Genomic DNA, 15767 nt, shown 5'->3' with positions numbered 1-15767 from the left:
AACCAATACTTCTGATTTAAAATATAACTAAGTTCTCTCAATAAACGAATTTTAAACTTAAATCATCCTTACTGCGCTGTCATCATTCTCTTTCCTTTTTATTTTTACATTATTTCTATAAATACTCAAACTAGAAAACAAAAAGCCTCAGTCTTGAAGCCAGCTTACACTGGTGCTTTGAGGTTAGTTTATAACTTTTAAAATATTTTGTTAAAATGTAAAAACCCTGAAATTACAAACAAAAACATTAGCAATTTTACAGTATATAGCTAATTTTTTAAAAAATATTCTGAATTGTTTTTATACAAGTAATCAAGTGTTGTTTTCTCAGATGAAACTCCTTTATAGGCTAGAAGAGGGTATGTGGTATTGCCCCATTAAAAACCAATACAAGTTTCATTTTTTCTATGCTGGTACTTCAACTATTTCAAAGTAGTTATCTGGCAGAATCACATAACCTCTCTCTGATATGTCTTTCTCTTTCTGGAAGTGTACAACCTCCTTTAATTTTTCAAGCTGTCGTTCTTGTCTTCTGCATCGCTGCTGTGTAGTCTTGAGCTTCTTTCTGAGTTTTTCGACTTGCTGCTCTAGCTGATGAATCCTTTTTCTCTGGTGCATTGTATCCTCCACAGTATAGTTGTGATCACAGAAAACTGAGAGATTATCGGGGGTCTGAAGAGGAGGCATTAGTAATCCAATAGCAGCATCAACCTGGGAAATGGGAGGTGTTAAAGGAGATGGGGGAAGCTGTTCTTGCGGCTCCAGAAGATCTTCCTTCTAAAACAATAATGCAAAGTATGTTTGAATTTAATAACCAGAAATAACAATTTAGAAAAATTTACCTGTGGAATTTAAGAATATAAGACTTTTAAAATAAATCTTAGTAAAGAAACATTCAAAAATGAGAATGTAGTTTAAGTTTTAATTATACTTTTCTACCTGAAGTAGAAATGAATGTAAGAAAGAGGCAGAATGATAAACAAAATTTAATGAGCTACTAAGTAGTATTTAAACCTAAGGGGAAAAATACTTTGAAAATGAACTATTACTGATAAAGAAAAACAAAAACTAATCAACATACAAGCAGAGGTATGGAGTGATCTTAAAAGTAAATTACAAAGCTTGGTTGAGTTTCTTAGTGTGAGGATATTTAACTTATTTAATAAACTAAATTTTGTATTTTTTAAAAGGATATCACTGTTAACAGTGGTTATTTACAAGTGATAGGTTTCAGATAACATGTTTTCTTAACACTACTCTGAATTTCCCAAATTTCCACAATAAAGACATTAATTTTAAAAACGGGGTAAAAAGCCAATATTTAAAAACACATTACCTTGTCATGCGGTTCAGTACAAAGAAATATTGTGGGTACAGCATTCTCTTTCAGTAACTTGTTGTTGCACTCCCTCTTAAAGCAATCTGGAGTAAAGTGTTCTGAACAAATACTGCTATATTTGGTGGGTTTAAAGTTTTTTCTTCTGACAGCTGCCTCCCATTCTTTACAAAGACTGGGTCGAGTAAGAGGAAACCTAAAGATGATATAATTCAGTTCTATTACCTTATTATTATTATGTTTCAAAGGCACATCCAAGCTTTCCTGCTTAGGAAATAACCATCTTACATTGGTGTTAACACACTGATGAGTATTTGATCAAAACAATAGCTCTACTTTTTCTTCTTTTCAGTTATTAGTTGTGCCTTTAAATGTATTTGTTTTAAAGATCCTATAACTAAACTGACCACCCACTACTGTGGGACATAAGTCACCTCTCCAAGTATGGTATTTTTTGTTTGTTTGTTTGTTTTTGCACAAGTGTTTCTGCCCTGGCTGGTGTGGCTCAATGGATTGAGCACCAGCCTGCGAACCAAAAAGTTGCCGGTTCGATTCTGGTCAGGGCACAAGCCTGGGTTGGAGGCCAGACCTCCAGTTCGGGGTGTGTGCAAGAGGCAACAAAATGATGTTTCTCTCCCTCTTTCTCTTTCCCTTCCCCTCTGTCTAAAAACAAATAAAATCTTTAAAGAAAAAAAAAGGAAGTATTTCTTATAGAAATTTTACTTATCACATAGCAGTTATAAGATTATCAAATATAATGATACATATAGTCTAAATAAGACAGGCCAATTAAGAATTTGCAGAATGTAAAAATGTACGTATTAAAAGTTTGCCATGTTGGCGGATGTGTGCAGTTGAGTTGGTGAAGAAAGGTGGGGTGCAAGGTTTACGTGCCTAATACTGTTTTTTTCCTCCTCCATTACAAGAAATAACTTTCACTGACAGATACAGGTATTCCACACATATCTAAATACACAAAGGTAAACCATGTAGCGCTCTAGTCTGTCATTTACTACTGTTTAACTTTTTATATTGAAGACACTAAAAGTTTCAAGTAAAATACATACTACAGAGTGAATTTGTAATTTTTTTACCAGTGATTTTCTGTATACTGTAAAACAAAATTGCATGTTTCTACCTACATATGAATTAATCAAATTATCGTTGATTACAATGCTAAATAAAAAACAAAATTTTTTTATTTACCTCTTAATCTACTGAAATATGTTAGGCCCAGAAAAAGGGAGGTAGGAAGAGTTTAAATTTGTTGTGATTTTATTTTTCCAGGTCAGGGATTTAGTAAGCTGGGGGTATTGGAAAGAAGCCAGAGAAGAATATTTCTACTGCATGTTCCAGTTTCTCTTCCAAAGTATGCCAGCACCTGGCTCTGCTATTATCCTGAAGGTCTAAGGGATCTTTATGACAGTCCCTTTGTCCAGCATAGCTCTTCCCACTACCACCATATAGAAACCGGGGAAAGAAATACCCCTAGAAGATCTCTGCTCGAAATGGCCTCGAGAAGTACAAACTACGGTAGCAACCACTGGTAAAATTCAGCACCTAGGGCCTTCTAACTCAAGGATTACAAGTGCTCAGGTTGTTTGTGAAGTTCTGTCAAGCTCTTTCCCATTTGCTCCCCTAAATTCTTCTAAAGGATGAGACGCAGGTTAGTTGTTCTTTCCATTCAATTGTTTAACAGCCAGCAGAAACTCAGTATTTCTTATGTGTGAATGTCATCCTTAAGTAGCTTCCCATGCCAATGAAGGGTTTTCTGTGTTTTTAGATTCCTTCTGCCAAATCATTAGAATGGGGAGGTGGAGAGCTGAATGGATGTGATGGTGTCACCCACTATCTCCTGACTGATTCCCTACACTGGAGAGATCAATTCATCAGCTTTCAGAAATTCCAATAAATCAAGAGGTAATGTTAAGATATACTGAACTGAATTCTCGAAGTGTTAATTGTCCTATTCCTTTCTCTGAAGAGAGAAACATCACTCAAGATCTCCCTATGCATTAGGCACTCTTATTTCTGTACGGTCCTTCTCATACTGTATCAAGAATATAAAAATGCACCCACATCTGCTGTTAAACATAAATGACCACAAAAAAACTGAAAAAATATTTAACATTTTGCTTGTGTCACTATTTAGCTATGAATAATTCATATAACTAATGAATTAAGGAATGCAACACCTTTTGGATAAAACAGTCCTTAAAGATGTGGGGCAGGTTCTTCTCTGCACCAAAGAGCTCACACTGACCTTTATTACAGCACTTGATCATAGTCCGTATTATTATTGTCCATGTTATCATTATTGTGTGCTGAAAACAAACTATTCATCTTAGCAGTACCAGAAACTGTCTAAAACTTAAGAGGTCCTTAAGGGTTGGTTCCTAGAAATTTGCCCATACACATCTTCCCTGAAATCCTGGCCAAAAACCAATCCTTAATCATGTTGGCCTCCCAACCACCGCAAGGAAGAAAAACAGTGACTTGTTTTTAAATTTCAAATTTACTTCTAAAGAGTTATCACCAACTGGCTTCTCCACGACCTGTTGGTGAAACCCAAACGCCTCTTCGCCTGGAGCCCTCAGACATGTGGGGCCCCTATTGGCATTGCCCGCGCGCCCCGAACCAGCCCACTTCAGGCGGCGAGTGAGCGTCGCGCCCACTGGTGGACCTTGCGCGTGAGAACTGGTCACCGATAACGGAGGTGACGCACGCCGGGAACGCGCAGCCCTCCGCAATCGGGCGTGCGCACCCACAACCTGCAACTCGCCCAACGCCCAGCCCAGAGTAGACCCCCCACTGGCACTCAGCCGCACCCCGCCCCTGCCTACGCCCCTCTCGCTAGGTCTCGCGCGGACACGTGCCTGGCTCCGCCCCCGAGCCTAACCGGTTGCGCACCCCCATACCGAGCAGGGGCCCACCCCGCTAGGCGCAAACAACACTTACTTATGGAAAGAAACGGGCTTATCCTTATCGTATCGGTTCTTGCAGCCGTAGGCGGAACAGGACTGCACCATCCTTCCAGTCCTCGGTCGTTTCACTTCTTTCGCCCCAGCAGGCCGGTGAAGCTGTTATCAATGTCGCTGCTCTCCGCTTTGACACCCTCGCTTCTTCTGTAGGTTTGGCCAACAATTACAGTGATGTTAGCCTTACTTGGGGGTGGCTGATGTGCCCGTTTTGTTGTTTGCATTAGCAGAAAGACCACAACCATCCCCCGTCTCCCATCTCCAAGATGGCGGAGGAAGCTTCAATCTCACCTCTCGCGAGGAGTTCGTCCTGCTGTTTCTGATTAGCCTTGAGGTCAGAGGTAACGTTCCCTGGGAAGCAGGCCATTGGCTGAGACCCCGCGTGTGATGCAGTGGGCTCAGCCTCGCTGACGTGGGAGGGCCTTCGACCTTCCGGATGGGAGGAAAGGAATTCCTTGGGAGAGGAATCCTTGGGAGCGGAGCATGACTTCCCTGCAGTGCTTTGCCTCCGGTGTCCCTTCCTTGGGTTAATTTATCAGGAGGCTTTAGCGTACAGAATAATACGGCCCATTAGGTGTGCTGGCTTAAAGAGGACAGGTGTAGGGCTGAAGTCACTGAATCTTTGTGCCGATTTCTTTAAAAGGGCGGCCACCGATCGTGTGATTTGTACAAAATGTTGACGGACATAATCCATAGGCCTATTAATGGCTGTATATGACTTGTGATATACTCATACAATGGAATACTATATAGCAACCAAAGTAAGAAGCTATTACCCATACAGTATGGATGGTTCTTACATGATGTTAAGCCAGAGTCAAAATATACATGATTCTATTTTTTGTAGAATAATAGAAAAGTAGGTAAAACTGCAGAAAAGGTTCTTTTTGGGGAGACAGGCAAAGAAATGGGGCTTATGGGACGGTGGTAATGTCTTGACTGAAGTGATGGTTAAACTATGCTTTCTTTATGAAAGTTATTACCTTTCATTTATAAAATGTTTGGAATTCTACTTTAATAAAGCGGCTCATTAAGCAAACAAGGGCCACATAAGATATGTAAAACTGCCTTTTTTAAAGAGAATGAGATGATTATATGCTCATTTGATCTTATTTTACCCCTTCAATAAATATCAAACATGAATATATGCCTTAGTTTTATGTATTCATTTGAGGGAAGGACAGTAAATCGCATAAACTGAGTAAGTATAGTTAGAAGTTTGATGTTTTTTGGCCCTGGCTGGGTAACTTGGAGTAGCTCTCAGTTGGTTAGAGCATCATCCTGATGCGCCAAGGTTGCAGGTTCCATCCTCAGTCAGGGCATATACAAGAATCAACCAATGATGCACAAAGAAGTGGAACAACAAACCATTTCTCTCTCTCCCTCTCTCTCAGTCTCTCAAATCAATAAATTAAAAAACAATATTTAAAAAGTTCTCCAAAGTAATTCATTTGCTATTATAACACCTTTTAAGCAAAAATCAAAATTTAAATCTTCACATTAAAAGAGTACGTTTTGTTACAATTATTCCAGGATAAACTTTGTCTTGCTTGATAAACTGAAAAAAAAAAAAAAGGCACTTGCTTGGAGAGTGCTAAGGGCTAAAGATGTTTTTAAACTCATTGATATCTAACAATTTAGATTTTAATTTCTATCCAACTATGCTTTTTTTCTATAATTTTTATGAAAAAAATACCTTAGCATTCATTCTTTCTGGGCCACATTATCTTCATCTGTGGAGTAAGGCTGTAGGGCTAATGGAGGAATTCTTAATTTGGAATCCATAAATGTTCAGATCTTGAATCCCCTGAAAAGGAATCAAAAGTATACAAACATGTATATATGAATTTTTCTAGGGAGCTATCTATAGCTTTTATATGAGAAAATACAAACAGTAGCCCATTTGTAAGGGCCTTTAACATTTCTAATATTCCTGGATTAGTGAAACAAGGTTAATTTTCATATAGATAAAAATTATAGGTCTTCCCTAAGGCCAATTGGAAGGGTGAATGTTTTGATTTGAATATCAGGTGTTTTTAAATAGTTTAAAAAAAATTTTTGTTTTTAAACATTAAAATCTAAAATATTAGATACCAATGAGTTTAAACATCCTTAGCCCTTAGCTTTCTCCTACATCCTATTATTACATTCCCTTCAAAATGCCTACATTATATACCACTAGTCTGATAAAAGAGAATAAGGAAACTAACTAAACATGCTCAGTGTTTTATAACAGTGTTTACTCCTCTCATGCACCAATCTGGGATATGGGACTAAGCAGAGGAGGCAGATGGATGACGATGACAGTGACTAATACGATCTCAAATTGTTTGCTGTCAAGGACTCAGTGCTCAAATATTGATGCCATGAAAATGGTCTGTTTCTGACAATAACAACACAATTTCAGTAATTGTCTTTATCTCTGTGACTGTCAGCAGCCCTTACAGCCTACTGGCCTGATCCTGGGAGACAAGTCTTAGGGCCTTGAAACCTTGAGTGCCTTTTTTTTTTGACCCAGTCCTAGTTTTATGGGTTGCTCTATAGCAAAACAGGAGAGCCTTGAGTACATTCAGTGTTATAAAGACAAGGGAAAGGATGTTGATACAGACATGAGGGCAGAGACTCAGAAAAGATCGTTTCAGTTATCAGATACGCAATTTCAGTCATTAAATATACACTCAAAAGAAATAGGGGTGGGGAATCGGGGTACAGGCCTAATCTCTTAATTAATTTCCACCCTTTTTGTCCATAAATAATTTAGGTTACCCAGATAAGTAATGTTTCTCAAAAACAGAAATGTTTCTACTTGTAAATTTAAAAACATCTGTGGAAAATTAATTAGAAATGTGATGAGATAATGGATGTCTATTAGTGAAAAAGAAAACCATTGCAACCATTATACTGAATGCTATTTTAGGAGTTCTAAATTTTAAAGCAAACAATATCAAAGAAACAGGAAAATAACAGCTACTTTTTAATTTTAGATATGTTGCTTTTATTCAAAAGAGTAAGTGTTTTGACAGATTCTTAAACCACAAAGTTTGAACCAGACCATCAATTCTCTGCAACAATTCTGTGAGGTAGGTATCTGCACCGCCACAGGAACCAAGACAGTTCTTTTCTTCCCCTATTGCTTTCAAGTGCCGAGAACTGTGGTGGCTGAACCCATTGTTCTAGTGGGCACTGAGAACAATTATTTACTCCGCCTTGTTTTCCATAGACCTGCCCAAGTTACCTGCTCTTGGGGTTGGACCACTTGTTTTTGTGAAAGTTACAATATTATTGTTTACAAAGTTTATGTGATCTCACTCTGAATCATAAAAGTATTATGATGTTGAAAACACTGATTGACTCTACTTGCTTTAAATACTCTCTCGGATACCATCTACATTTATTATCAGTGATCAATACATGTAACATAATAAGCAGGTCTAAAATTCTGAGATGTCTACATGTTCCCTTTTCTATTTAATAAGACCAGATCATACAGTGTTTTTGTATGTTACAAAAGTTGGTACAATACACCTTTCCCAGCAAAGTCTTACAAGGAATTTCAATATTATAATAAAATTATTGTAACTAGAAATGTGACACTTGAAGCAGAACATGCAGAGAAAGTGAAATACTTTAAAAAATGACATTGCTGTATAGCCCTACACCAAATTTGCAATTGGGAGGAAATGCATTTCTAGTCTGGTGTAACAAACGCCTAGTCATTAACTTCTAGAATCTGTAACTGATGCTCAATGTTTCTCTGTGAAGTATACTACCCTATTAGATGTTTGATTTGGAAGTATAGATTTAGGATTCATGAAGTCTTGATGTGTCATCTTTCTAGACCTTTCTTCTTTGGAGCACCTATACAATCTCACTCCAGTATGTTCCAGAAGACTCCAAGGGGGCCCAGGTTCTCTCTAGCTTCGCCCCTTCGTAATAACCCTCACATTTATCTGAACCCATGCAGGAGTCCTACTGAGTCCAATACTAGTTCAGTCACTTATTTGTGGGTGGCTTCACACAAAAACAAACAAAAAACCTGTCATCAGTAATACAGGGATTTCACCTGTGAAAAGACACCACCCTGCCTTCTTCACATAACCGTCTTAAACATAAAATGAAAAGTACGTGAGAAATTGCTTTAATTATAATGTGCTTTTAAGTATTGTTTTTCTCTCTAACAAGCAACAGCTTTGTCCTAGGCCCAAATTAGAAAACACTATTATTGACATTTTATCCAGCATCTTATTAGTTGATGGTTAATCTGATTAATTTGGGAGACTGTGACAGACAGATTTGTTCTTTTTTTATCTGTATACATAGGGAGGCTCATACCCCTTGGCATCAGCAACCTCCCTGCTGACCACTTTGCTAATGAGTTCAGCTGAGGGAGTTAGGATTTCATAATACTTGCGGTTTTAGTTCTTTTTAAACAAAACTGCAGAAGAAAGCATTAGATACTTACGCTGTAGCCATTAAAAAAACCAAGATGACCTTCCTATTGAATCATCTCTGACATTTGCTCATTCTGCTTAAGACCTGATGAATCTGGGCTATCTGCTGCAATCTAGGAACAATGTTAGAAGTTTTCTGTCAAGAGAAAATGAACCAAATTTGTCCATTCTGTTTCTCTAGTTCACCAGGAACTTCTCCTGTCAAAGTGTTCCTAGTACACTCTAGTACCCCGTTTGATACTCAAGCCATGAAGAACCACTTTCCTCAGAAATGCTTCCAATTACTATGTGTTTGCAGTATCACCCAGGGTCCTGAAAAAACATTTCCTTTACAAGTTACTTTGACACACTGTTCCTATAAAAGGACCAAACTCTGGTTTAAATGCCATATTGAGACTATAAGTATGCTGACTGGAGATAAATGTCCTACATCTTGTTAATTCTTCTAGTGTTTTGTAAACCAGAATGTGAAATCAGATCATAAAGTTCAAGGTTCTTTGTTCACTTCCAGCCGATAACAAAGACATATCGGAATGGAAAAGCAGAACTGCTCCAAATGCACAAAACTTAGCTAGTTCTAAAAGAAACACTAACTTTTCCTGAATATTGTGCAATATTTTATTGTAACAAAAATATTTAGATGAGTCTCTTTGCAATATATTATCATATAGGTACTCACTGAGGAGGAAAACTTGGATAAAGTGTACATTTAACAATATCTCACTATACATCCAATTAATCTGAGTAATTTTGGGGAAAAGAAAAAATATATAAAATCATCCCTTTTTATATAATTCCATGTTTTTTCCAGAGACTTTAAAGATAATACAATCAAGATACAGTTGTAAATTATTATAACCCTAACCCCAATATAACATGTAAAAATTCCAGTCATATATTACTAGGTATTTGCAAAATAATAATGTTTGTCATACAGCGGTCTTCAGTTTGTAAGGTAATATTCTAATGCTTTATACTGCCATAGGTCCATTTGTTTGCTTTTACACATTAGCTCATATTTTAGTAAACTCTTTTTCACCTGTGTAGTCTCTGTGTTATCACTTCTCGATACATAATAGAGATGTAGATAAGCAACAAAAAGATGACAAAGAAATCATCTAAAAAGCCCAGAATTCCAAACAAGGCTTCAGGTACAAAATCTAGAGGTGATATAAGATAGAAAAAAGCTCCCATTAAACAAAGTATTATCCTGATACGGAACATCCAGAAAAGGCCACCGACTGAAAACATTTCCCTGAATGCATGTCTCAGTAAAGTGGGTAGATCCATAATTCTTTCCATAATCTGGTAGGGGAAAAACAAATATTATGATTTGGCATCTTATGTTTCAGACTTCAAAATAATATAATTTAATAATAATATAATTTTCCTACAATGTGCAAACTCAGTTAACATGAATTAAGAAGTTCCACCTATTGATTGACCATTGTATTTTCTAGTTATCCCTTTTATTTAAAAATAGTTGTTTGATTACTAGGTTCTTATAAAATAGGTCTTATTGCAGATAATTGAAAAACATCTAAAATGTCAGCAGACTTAAAATATAGGACATAATAATGTAAAACAAGTTACTTCTAATTTGAGTTAGTAAAATAAACAAAGAACCTACTGTATAGGATTAGAGTCTGAGGCTTGAGCTCAAGCCTCAGCTTTAAAGTCAGATCTGGGTTTGAATTTAAAATCATTTATTTATTAGCCAGGTGTCCTTGTTGTTTAACCTACTAGAGATAAAGTCAACAATTGAGTATTTATGTACCAGGAGGGCTTTCAAGAACTAAAAGAGATACTGTATATAAATGACCTTTTATAAATTGCCAGAAAATATATAAGTATTATACATTAAAGACACATCAATATCAAGGGCTTTGATAGCCTAAAAATAGCAATGAAACTGATCCCTTCTTAGGATGTTTATTCTGCTTAGCTCAAACTTAAGAAAATTAGTAATTGCCACAAAGATTTTTGGAATACCATTTTGAAAGCGATTAGATTATAAATATGTACAGAAACACATCAATTACTAGGTTTTTACATAAATGAGCATAATTTCACAGCTGAACTTTAACAAATGACATACATTTTTAAAAATTATAAGATACGGAAAAAAGTGATAAGAAATGGAGAAATTGGAACCCTCATACTCTGTTGGTGGAAACAGAGAGCCCCTTAGGAGACAGTCTGGCAGTTCCTCAAAATGTGAAACATAAGAGTTATTACAATATCCAGCGATTGCACAGCAAGACATATACCCAAGAGGAATGAAAACATATGTCTACACAAAAACTGGCACACGAGTTAATGTGAGCATTATTCATAATAGCCAAAAAGTGGAAACAATTCAAATGCCCATCAACTCACAAAAGGATAAACAAAATGAGATATAGTATTTGTCCATAAAAAAACAATGAAGTACTAGCATAAGGGATATAGTCAATATTCTAATAATTATATGTGGTGTCAGATGGGATACTAGACTTATTGGGGTGATCACTTTGTAAGATACACTAATGCATAATCACTATGTAGTACACCTGAAACTAATATAATATTGTTTGTCAACTGTAATTGAAAAAAAAAGACAAATATAACAAAAAGCAATGAAGTACTGAGATATGTTACAACGTGGATGAACCTTGAAAACATTATGTCAAGTGAAATAAGCCAGAGACAAAAGGCCATATATTGTATTATCCCATTCAGATAAAATAGTGAGATATCTAGAATAGGCAAATAGATGGAAAATAGATTAGTGGCTGCCAAGGACTGGGGAGAGGGAAAAGGACGGGGGAGAACGGGAAGGGACTGCTAAAGCTTTTGGGAGAATGAAATATTCTAAAATTATATCATGGTGGTAATTAGATTATATTTATTCTAAATATACTATAAATCATTGAATTGTATACTTTAAAATATGTGCTCTAATGGCATGTAAATTACATCTAAAGAAAGCTGTTAAAAAGTAAAGATAGAACCAATATCTAACAGGGTGGGGCAAAAGTAGGTTTACAGTTGTGAGTATACAAAACAATTTATTCTTTTATTATTATTTATTAATTATTTTCCATACCAGTAACTGTTAACCTACTTTTGCCCCATCCTGTATTTGCATGACCTTGAGCAAGTCAGTTTACTCTCTGACTGCAAACTTCTCATTTGCTCTATGTAGCGGTTAGTTACTACATGACCTAAGGTCCTGTGTAGTAATGACCTACCATGACCCTTCAACATAACTTACTATTTTTCAGAATTTGGTAGATATAACACAAACTGACCAGAGGAAGTAGGTCACTTTCTGTGGTCATTATATTGCCCACAGTTCAGCTATTTTAACAATCTGTATAAATATTGTAAATCCAACTCTATGTATATATTTTATTGATTTAACAAGTGCCAGATAAATTGAGAGGGAAAATGGAGACAAAAATGGGAATTGAACAAGTGTTGAGAAAACAGTTTTAAAAACACAATGTAAAGAAAATCTTGTAACTCCTTTTGGAAAACTGGTCACAAATGAACAAAATTGGTCTTTTTAGAGTCACTTCCTATATTAACTTTCTATTATCTATGGAAGAAACTAATATTTAAAGCAAAACAACTGTACAGTTTCACAAGGTCAATGGTAAATTACTTCAAATATTCTAACAATTTTCTGTCCACTATCAGAGCTACTTTTCAATGCTCATATAGTATTATTTATATAAAACTTGTAATTATAGACAAGAAATATGAAATGAGTTACTAAGAAATGCTTGTATGCTAATCACAATCTTACTTCAACTTCGAATGAGTTAGAATAACTTTATTATATTGTATCATCATCACATACCAAGCTTTCTTACTTGTTAAATATAAAACTGACACACACACAGAAATAAGAACTGAGCAATGGTATGCTTCACACTTAAAAATATGAATGATTATCTTAAAATTATTATCTTAAAGTTCAGTGGTAGTTCTTGAATTTGAAACACTGATTTTCAAAGAATCATCCTATAGGTGTCACTGGAGGATATGTTTCAAAAAATTACTGGATCAAATAACTACAGAAGACGAGTGGCTAGATTAAGTTTTACTTGTTGCTTAAACATCTAAAAAATTTACCTGTGATCATTCACAACAGATGAAACTATACCTTTAAACGTGCATGACATTACAGAATGAGGAATATAAGCAAGGGAGCACAAAAGCACATAGTTGTTTATTACTAAAACACTAAATAGTTTATATTCTTGCCTGGGAGTAATAGTATCAATTCGTGCCTCAAGGATAATTCATTAATTTACTCAATACACATTAAGGGCCTACTACACCCAGACACTGAATTTCACAATGAGAACATAGTACTGACTAAACAAACACGTCCTTGGTCTCATGGCGCTTTTAGTCTATGGAGAGAAAGACAATGAACAAGAACTGAGTGCCGTCTGTGACAAATGCTATGAAGAAAATACAGACAGCAGTAAGAGAATACTGTAGCTCAGTTGTCAGGGGAAGCACCTGGAGGAAGGTTTACTTTAGAACTACCTAAAGGATGAGACAGCACTCCAAACAGGAAATGAATGGCACGTGTGAAGGCGTTATGAGGAAAGACTATGAGCTATTCTGAGAGCTGAAAGGCCAGCGTAGCTAAGTGTGGTGAGCGAGGGGGAGAGCAATGCAAGACGTTAGGCATGGGGGAGGGCCCGGTCATAGCGGGCCTCGTAAGCCACAGTAAGGAGTTGGAACATTGTTCCCCCAAATTGCAAGTTTTAAAACATAAGAGCATCATGGCCTTACTTATGTTTTCAAAATATTACTTGGACTGTTATGCAGAGAAAAAAGTCAAAGTGAAGAGGCCGCTGCAATTGTCCTGCGCAAGAGATGCTGGTGACTTTGACTAATATGGCTACAGACATAGGACATTTTTATAAGGTAAAAATGGCAGGACTCCCCCCAAAAAGAAAAGAAATGGTACAACTTATTTACAGATCACATGAGGGGAATGAGGGAATGGGGGAACTCAGTAAGACTGAGAAAGGGGTTAACTGTGTTGGGGAGGGATCAGTTTAATGTTCTACCTGGAAGTCTGAAAGGCCTATGGAGCATCCAAGTAAGCTACGCAGTTGGATATATAAAGTCTAGAGCTTGGGGGAAAGGTCTGGGCTTTCCATATACTAAGTTTGGACTTGCTATATTTTGATAAAACTGGAATGACACAATAAAATGTGACAGTTCTTAATGTATCAAATGCCTTTTTTGCTGGAGGCGTCAAGGGTAGAATGAATGTTATTAGAAGTAGAATGCCTTTGAACAGCTATAATGACATACAGGGCTACTGCAGGGGACATTTCAAACACGGGACAAGGTAAACAACGAGAGTAAAACACCACTGTCAAACTCTCTCCAGAAGTCCTCGGTTGTAAGTTTCTCATAAACTCTATTTTAGAATCACATTGGAGTTGATAATTTTATATTTCCCTCCAATTTTTCCTATTGATTTTTTGCTGGTATCTCTTTTTCCTAAAAGACTTTTACAATGCCTTTTTTTGAAGGTAGAAAAACTGTAGTCCTTGGGAAAGCTGTAACTCAGTGAATGCCAACAATGATGAAAGTAAAAACTTGACCCAACACACATAAACAATGAAGTTTCTCATAGTCCAAGAATATTTGTTGGTAAATCTCACTTTACAAAAGAGAAGTATCATTATACTTTAACTTTGTTCCCTCTAACTTTGTACCTGCTATGATGTTACTTACAGATCTGGGCTGCCCTGAGAATCTGCGGTTATAATCGTTAATATCTTGATGCAATGATACAACATCCTGAGTCTGGTCATTTTCACTAAATACTGGTAGCAATAAAGTTACCTGTACAATTCAGAAAAAAAATTGTTATACCTTTCTGTAGCAGTAGTTTTTTCATTTTGTGGTATTCAATAAAACAAGAAAACCTTCTGAATTTATATTTCACTCATTTCCTTTAATAAAGGCAACACAGGAGAGGAAAGTAAGATTACTGCCTACAATAAAATCCAATGCAAATGTGATTTCAATATCTATAAAATAGAATGGGCACATTACCCAAACACTGGTTCTATTATTTTCCAGTCCACACTGGGGAGAAAGTTAGTAGTTCTCTACAGTTGAAGATACAAGAATGACGAGAAAACATTCAGAAGCAAAGTTACTGGTATTTGAAATATCTTTAAATATTACTAACCATAATACAGAAATTAACTTAGTACAAAGACTGGCTCTCAAGCACCTAGCCCTATTATAATTAAAAACGGTAATTCTTGATACTGTTATGTAATATAATACATTAAACCCCTTTTCCTCCATGGTAGAGGTAAGGACCACATTTGGGTAATCTGCAGATGACAGATCATGAAAAACCCCAAGAGAAATGGTCACTATACAATGAGATTTAGGTTTAAATCATCTAGCTGTTGTTTTTGTCCTTCCTCAGTTCAGCTGTAAAATTAGGGCTTCCCATTTCTCAGATGCTCTCCAAACAGCTAAAACAAAGGAGTGCTCATATTGTTGTCTCTTCATGAATTTGTTAATAAAAATGTATTCTTTCAATAAATATTAACTGAGCATCTACTGTAGGCAAGGCACTGTGCTAAGTGCTTGATATACAAATAAAATTTTTTTAAAATAATAAAATAAAATAAAGACATGGCCTTGCAAGTTGGTGATCACAATCTCCAAGAAAGGAGAGGTAAACCTATTCAACATCCTGTTCTAAGGTGTTGTAATGATACTTGAAAGTAAGGACTTCTCCCAGGGGTGTCCAGAAAGCTTACAACTTAAGCTAGCCTTTGAAAGGACCATTGGTGTGTTACTGTATGCATTCACGGAGGGAAGTGGTGAGCGTGTTCTAGTCAGAGGCATGAGCCTGTGCATTACTATTCCCAGTGGCACAGGAGGTGAAGCAGGTATCTGACACCTGTCTTGCCTCCAGAATGAATTACTCTACAGTTGGAAAACCAAAAGCTA

The 15767-nt window shown here is 36.3% G+C and overlaps 2 protein-coding genes across 7 annotated transcripts in view; both read right to left on the bottom strand.

Moving 5' to 3' along the window:
* Window positions 1–278: 278 nt before the first annotated feature.
* Window positions 279–4818, bottom strand: THAP1 (THAP domain containing 1). The gene is made up of 3 exons (XM_090258040.1): window positions 4295–4818; window positions 1337–1532; window positions 279–777 (listed from the first exon to the last, which is right to left on the bottom strand). Exons 1-3 carry the CDS (start codon window positions 4363–4365, stop codon window positions 406–408), a joined length of 639 nt encoding a protein of 212 aa, XP_090114166.1. The 5' UTR covers window positions 4366–4818; the 3' UTR covers window positions 279–405.
* A 2467-nt stretch (window positions 4819–7285) lies between these two features.
* RNF170 (ring finger protein 170) overlaps window positions 7286–15767 on the bottom strand; it is a 34693-nt gene continuing 26211 nt past the window's right edge. For all 6 annotated transcript variants that reach the window (XM_090258033.1, XM_090258039.1, XM_090258034.1 and 3 more), the window contains 2 exons: window positions 14523–14633; window positions 7286–10070 (listed from right to left, as the gene is read on the bottom strand). In XM_090258033.1, coding sequence (XP_090114159.1) covers window positions 9801–10070; window positions 14523–14633 — 381 coding nt within the window. In that variant the 3' untranslated portion in view covers window positions 7286–9800. The remainder of the gene's footprint in view (window positions 10071–14522; window positions 14634–15767) is intronic.

Source organism: Furipterus horrens, unplaced genomic scaffold, assembly GCF_987537825.1.
Source record: "Furipterus horrens unplaced genomic scaffold, mFurHor1.1.pri manual_scaffold_12, whole genome shotgun sequence".
Taxonomy (NCBI): Eukaryota; Metazoa; Chordata; class Mammalia; order Chiroptera; family Furipteridae; genus Furipterus; species Furipterus horrens.
This window is presented reverse-complemented; position numbering and strand designations above follow the sequence as displayed.

Bases quoted from the DNA above. Each gene is read 5' to 3' on its own strand.
- THAP1 (XM_090258040.1), bottom strand. From the start codon at position 4,365: ATGGTGCAGTCCTGTTCCGCCTACGGCTGCAAGAACCGATACGATAAG. The intron at 1,533-4,294 runs GTAAGTGTTGTT...TATCATCTTTAG, and splicing joins AAGCCCGTTTCTTTCCATAA to GTTTCCTCTTACTCGACCCA. The intron at 778-1,336 runs GTAATGTGTTTT...TTATTGTTTTAG, and splicing joins GTACTGAACCGCATGACAAG to AAGGAAGATCTTCTGGAGCC.